Here is a 6,660-nt window from a genome sequence, read left to right as displayed (position 1 = left end):
GATTGTCTGAAGGGCTTGAGCTAGTTGATGAATCTTCTTTGAATGGAACTGGCACGCTTCACACTTGGTGACTAGTGTCGTCGCATCCTGGAGGGCGGTGGGCTAGAAGAAACCTTGCCGGAATGCCTTCCCGGCAAGGGCCCTTGACCCTATGTGGGAGCCACATATGCCTCCATGTATCTCTGCCAACAGCTCTAGTCCTTCCTCCCGGGGGATGCGCTTGAGTTTCACACCGTTCGGCCTCCTCTGGTACAGGACGTCATCGACGAACTGGTATAGGGCGGACGGACGGGCTACTCTGTCCGCTTCTTCCTGCTCCTCAGGAAGCTCCCCTGTTTGGAGGAATTGGACGGTGTGCTGCACCCATGCCGGAGCCTGAGGCTTGGCGGCAAGGACCAAAGGCATCTCTTCCGCCATGGGAGCGGCTGTCTCCACGGCCAGGGCCTGACGCCCCGTCGGAGCCAGCTGCCCTTGGGTAGACTTAGCGCCTGCGGCAGCACCCTTGCCGGTAGCCCCGGGGGGCTCTGTAGGAAAGTACTTGCTGGGACCTGATTTCCTCCGCTTTCTCTGCCCTGCTGATGGATCGACGGATGGTTGAGTTAACCGGAGCAAAAAGGTAGTTGGTTCCACAGGTAGCTTGAATGCGGCACGCTTTGACAGGTAATCGGCGATGTTGTTCTCTGCTCAGGGGACGTGCTCTGCCTGGATACCGTCAAAGCATTCCTCCAGCTTCCTCACCTTATCTACGTATGCTTCCATCAGTGGGCTCTGATAAACTTTGTTGACCTGCCTGACAACGAGCTGCGAGTCACCCATGACAATGAGCTTCTTAACCCCGAGGTCCGTCGCGATCCTGAGACCGGCAAGCAATCCCTCGTACTCGGAGGTGTTATTGGTGGACATCTCCCTGGGGAAGTGCATCTGGATCACGTACTTGAGGTGCTCTCCGGTGGGTGCAATGAGTAGCACGCCGACACCGGCGGCTTGCAGCGAGAAGGCTCCATCAAAGTACATGATCCAGTTGCAGTCTGCTTCCTTGCCTGGGAGAGTAGTCTCCTGGATTTCTTCGTCAGGCGTCGAGGTCCATTCCGCGATGAACTCCGCCAGGACTCTGCTCTGAATTGTCGAGGTACTTTCAAACTTTAAGCCGAAGCTTGACAACTCCAAGGCCCATTCCACAATCCTTCCGGTTGCGTCTGGGTTGTGCAGTATCCGTTGCAACGAGAGGCGAGTCACAACAGTGATCTCGTGAGCCTGGAAGTAGTGACGCAGCTTCCTCGAGGCCATGAGGAGGCCGAAGAGCAATTTTTGCACACAGGAATACCTTGACCTAGCCCCCTGTAAGAGGGGGCTGACAAAGTAAACCGGGTGCTGCATCATCTTTTTCTTGGGCACCACTTCACTCGGCCGCGGGGGCATCGCCCTGGTGGCACCAGACTCTGCCGGGGGCCGCGCCTTGTCGGCACCAGGCCCTGCCGGGGGAATCTTTGGCTCGTCATCCACTGGTTCTTCCGCCATTGCTGCCTCCTCGTCGACCTCCCTCTGCACCACTAGTGCGGCACTGACCACTTGGTTCGTTGCCGCCAAATACAGCAGCAATGGCTCTTGTGGTTTAGGCGCAACTAGTATTGGTGTGGAGGAAAGGTATTTCTTCAGGTCCTGCAGTGCGGCCTCGGCTTCTGGGGTCCACTCTATTGGGCCCACCTTTTTCAAGATCTTGAAAAAGGGAAGGGCATGCTCGGCGGACTTGGAGATGAACCGGCTCATGGCGACAACGCAGCCGGCGAGCCGACACACATCCTTGATCCGCTTGGGCGCCTTGATCTGCTCAATAGCCTTGATCTTGTTTGGGTTTGCCTCAATCCCGCGCTGTGACACGAAGAACCCGAGAAGCTTGCTGGAAGGGACGCCGAAGAGGTACTTCTCAGGGTTCAACTTGAGGTTGATCTTGCGCAGGCTGGCAAATGTCTCTTCTAGATCTTGCACAAGAGTCGACCCGTCCTTGGTTTTGACCACTATGTCATCCATGTAGGCCTCCATATTTCTATGGAGCTGAGGTTCAAAACCAATTTGGACCGCTCTTGCAAACGTTGAGCCAGCACTCTTCAACCTGAAAGGCACCCATAAAAAGCAATATGTACCACATGGGGTGATGAATGATGTCTTCTCTTCATCCTCTCTTGTCATGAAGATTTGGTGGTAGCCTGAGTAGGCATCGAGGAATGATAGCAGATCACACCCGGCCGTGGAGTCAACAATCTGGTCGATGCACGGCAATGGGAAGGGGTCCTTAGGACAAGCCTTATTGATATCTGTGTAATCAATACACAGCCTCCACTTCCCATTCGCCTTGCGCACCACTACCGGATTGTCCAACCACGTCGGGTGGAGCACCCCTCTCACCAAACCTGTCGCTTCTAACTTCCTGATCTCCTCTGTGATGAACTCCTGCCTCTCCAGAGCCTGCTTTCTGACCTTCTGCTTGACGGGCCGCGCGCGGGGGTAGACAGCTAGGTGGTGCTCAATCACCTCCCTGGGAACACTGGGGATGTCAGACACTTGCCATGAAAACACGTCGACATTCGCCCGCAGGAAGGTGACGAGCTCGCCTTCCTATTTGCTGCTGAGGGCGGAGCCTATGATGAAGGCCCCTCCCGTGCCGTCTTCCGTGACGGGCACCTTCTTGGTCTGCGGCGGCTCGGCTCTGGATCTCTTGTTCTTGTCGGCAGAGCTCTCTGGCACGTCCTCAGCGCTAGCACAACACCCCTAGGGGGTGCGCTTGCCGGAGTGGGTGCGAGAGGTCTTGCTGGGCTCCTTTTTTCCTCCCGGGCCTTCGGCGGCAGGAGCAGGTGCCTTGACGGCAGCTGCTGCAACTGCTTCTCGGTAGAGTTGGTCGGCGCAGATCAGCGCGTCCTTCTTGTCGGAGGGAATGGCGATGATGGTCAACGGCCCGGGCATCTTTAGCATGTTGTAGGCGTAGTCTGATGCCGCCATGAACTTAGCGAGTGCCGGGCGGCTGAGGATCCCGTTGTAGGGCAAGGGGATCTCGGCCACGTCGAAGACGATCCTCTCCATCCGGAAGTTCAACTCCCCTCCAAACGTCACGGGCAGCGTGACCTTTCCCTTTGGCTGGCTTCTCCCCGGATTGACCCCCTGAATCGTGCCTGTTTCCTCAAGGTCTCCATCAGGGATTTGCAACCTTTTGATCACGACAGGCAAGATCAGGTTCAGGCCGGCCCCGCCGTCAACCAACATCTTGTTCACCCTGAGGTTGCGGATTGTTGGTGAAACCAACAACGGCAAACACCCGACTGCGGTAGTGCGATTAGGGTGGTCCTCGTCGTCAAAGATGAGGGGCGTGCTGGACCACTTTAGTGGCTTCCGAGCATCGAACGATGGCTCTGTTGCTGTGACCTCTCGTGCCCACTGCTTGAGCTAGCGGCGAGAGGTGTGCAGCGAGGCGCCGCCATCGACGCACATGGCCTCCGTAGCCTTCTGGAACCCTTGCTCACCAGACTCGTCGTCCTCGTCGCGGTCGTTGTCTTCTTGTTTCTTGTCACGGCCCCGGGCGGGTCTTTCTTGCTGTTTGTCCCTGCCGGGGGGCCTCCTTGGCTGCCGCGCTTCTTGCCGGATCCCTCAGCACCATCTTGGTCCTTCTCCTTGTCCCGCCTTTCATACTCAGCCTTTTTCTTCTCAGCAAGCAACTCGACTTGCTGGCAGTTCTGGAGATCGTGGCCCTTGGTGCGGTGGATTTTGCAGTATTGCTTGCTGGAGCTTCCTGGCTTGTCGGTAGCCGCCAAGGCCTGGCAGGCGGTGCACCCTACAATCTCCTTGCCGGGGGTGTCTGGCTTGACCTTCTTGCTGGCACCGGTATCGTCAGATCCCTCAACAGCAAGCACAGCCTTGCCTTTGCATTTCCTGTTGCGACGCTGTGCCCTCTTCGTCGGGGCGGCGGCGTCCTCCTTAGTAGAGTCGGTTTCCGCGCCGGCATTTTCGCCGGGGAACTTCCTTCCCTCTTCATCCCGGGCGCACCTGTCGGCCAGAATGTAGAGCTCGGCCACATCTTTAACCTTGGTCATCACCAACTCCTCGCGCATCTTGCAATTGCGCACGTTCTGATGGAACGCGCTAATCACAGCGGTGGGATGAACGTCGAGGATGTTGTACTGCACCCGGCTGAATCTCTGGATGTACTTGCACAGGGTCTCCCCTTCCTTCTGGGGAATGATATGCAGATCACTGGCCTGGCCATGAGCTTGGTGGCCTCCCGTGAAGGCTCCAACGAACTCATGGCACAGATCTGACTAGGAAGAGATGGAGTCGGCCGGCAAGTACGTCAACCAAGACATCACATTGGGCTTGAGCGCTAGCGGGAAGTAGTTGGCAAGCACCTTGTCGTCGCGAGCCCCAGCGGCCTACATCGCGATGGTGTAGATGCTGAGGACCTCGGACGGATGGGTCTTGCCACTGTACTTCTCGCCGATGTCGGGCTTGAATGTACGGTGGGACGGCCACTGGAACTGCCTCAGCTCACGGGTAAAAGCCAGGCAGCCCACCTTGTAAGGTAGGCCGCCGGGGCCCCCCGGTGCTGGGTGGTCTGTAGTGGGTCCCGCCCGCTTGTCCGACTGGCGGCGCGCTTCGCGCCGGTGCTCGACGGTGGTTCGAGCGTCTTCATGAGCTCACTCCCGAAGGACCTGGCGCTGGTCGCGGAGGGTCCGTGGATCGGACGACGCTATGGAGATGTTATCACCAGCGTCGCCGCGACAGGCCGACGCCCGTGGTGGCTGGCGAGGAGGAGGAGAGTGCACCATGGCCGCAGCTCCCCCGGTCCTCCCAGCGCCAGCATGTGGTGGTTCGGTGGAGCGCCGACCCAAGGGCCCCGCCGGTCGCGACTCGTCTTTGTTCGCGACGGCGACGAGGCTCCGGATGGTGGCCCTCCACTCATCGAGCTTCTCCACAGCAGGAGGGAAGTCGAGTCGATTGTGGCACGCTTCGACTTCTAACTATGTTAGAAGGAGCTCTGTCATGACCCAGTGGTTGCGTGCCATTTTCACCAGTGCTTTGGCGAGCGTGTTGAACTCCTTCGCCTTGCTGACGACGCACATGGCTCTTCCCACGGTGGTGCCCAGGGTCACCAACGTGGTGATGCTGTTCGGCGCACACCATGGGAAGAACGCGCGGTGGTCGCCGGTGTATGCATCCTGGAGGTCGCCGCGCCGCCCGGAGTTGGCGCAATGACACCCCCGGAGGGCCCCGATCCGCCGACAGGGGGTCCAGCTCCGTCTTTGGATCCGGCGGCGTGGGGCCGACCGTCTGGTGCACGAACAACGCTGCTCGCCAGGCTCCGACTGCCTGGGTGGTGCCGGTGTTCGCGGGCCGCGACCCGAGTCCTGTCCGCGACCGGTCCGCTGCTCGTTCGCGCCGGCACGGGACGTTCGGCCCCCAACGAGTCGATCGCCATGGCCGTCTTCTTCTTAGGGGCCATGGCGATGAAGAACCGCTAGGCTAACTACCAGATCAAATTCTCACAAATGCGCCCCCTACCTGGCGCGCCAAAGATGTCGGTGGGAAACGACACCTATGGGATCACAAGAATCCCTACTGCGGTTGCTGGGCGCGGGGTTGAGAGAAGAGCGGGTCTAACAGAGAGCACACGGTTCGTTTATCCAGGTTCGGGCCGCGAGGATGCGTAAAACCCTAGTCCTTCTTTGGTGGATGCATTCTGAGTTCTTGAACTAGCTACGGGGTGTAACGAGCTCCAAAAAGCCGAATCCCTCTCCTCTTCGCCTTGGGCCTCCTTTTATAGAAAAAGGGGTTGCCACAGTGGCACACGGGAGGTGGAAAGGCAACAGTGTTGCGAGGTTATCCTGGTATTACAGGACAATGCGCATTAAATGCGAGGCTTAGGTGTCCCTCCACTTTATCGGGGGCGGGGGCGAGGCCCGTCCCGTCCGTCGCCGCTCCTCCAAGCTTCGACATGTGCCCTGGCCAGCGATGCATGCGGTGCCATGTAGGTAGGAAGGCAGCTGAGGTGGCGCGGTGGTGGAGTCTCCACGAAGGGCTGCATGTCGCCACGCAGGTGCCTGCCCAGCTGGTTGGGTCGGCAGCTGCATGCGAACGGCGGCGGAGACTTGGTTGGTGTGGGCCTGACGGTGGCCCTGCTGGTGTGCTTGGCGAGGGCCTTGCCAGGTAGCCCGGCAAGGGTCTTGCTGTGGCGTGCAGGCGTCCCCGGCAAGGATCTTGCCGGGGGTCTTGTGGGTTTCTTCAGTGAGGATGGCTGCCTTCCTATCCTCATTTGACCTTGACTATTCTTTGTCTTCACGAAGATCTGCATGCCACCACAGAGGTGCCTCTCGAGCTTTGTCCAATGCATTTGTCGAGTGTTGGTGGGCTCGAGGGTGGCTCGCTCGGCTGGCGTGGGCGAGCTGCCCCGGCAAGGGTCTTGCTGGGGCTACTGAGGCTGCCCCAGCAAGGGTCCTTGCCAGGGAAACCTGCTTTGCCCATCTGATCTTTTGTGTCCTTGGTCCTTGTCGTTGCTTTGATTCGTCTTAGGCTTCGATCTTACCTTGGCTTACCTCCCTTGCTCTGCTCGGTGTGGTCATGGGCACGGCTCTGACTGCCCATGCACAGGTAAAGGGGTACAAAAATGTGCCCCTAGTT

At 58.8% G+C, this 6,660-nt stretch overlaps 1 protein-coding gene across 1 annotated transcript; it reads right to left on the bottom strand.

Moving 5' to 3' along the window:
• Positions 1-684: 684 nt before the first annotated feature.
• On the bottom strand, positions 685-1,767 carry LOC147976122 (uncharacterized). The gene is made up of 3 exons (XM_087520737.1): positions 1,366-1,767; positions 935-1,116; positions 685-853 (listed from the first exon to the last, which is right to left on the bottom strand). The coding sequence occupies exons 1-3, from the start codon at positions 1,765-1,767 to the stop codon at positions 685-687; spliced, it is 753 nt and encodes a 250-aa protein (XP_087376863.1).
• Between the last annotated feature and the right edge of the window lie 4,893 nt (positions 1,768-6,660).

Source organism: Triticum urartu, chromosome 4A, assembly GCF_056163025.1.
Source record: "Triticum urartu cultivar PI428250 chromosome 4A, HENAU_Tu73, whole genome shotgun sequence".
NCBI classification, from domain to species: Eukaryota; Viridiplantae; Streptophyta; class Magnoliopsida; order Poales; family Poaceae; genus Triticum; species Triticum urartu.
The sequence above is the reverse complement of the archived record's forward strand: the minus strand, read 5'-3'. Positions and strand labels throughout refer to the sequence as shown.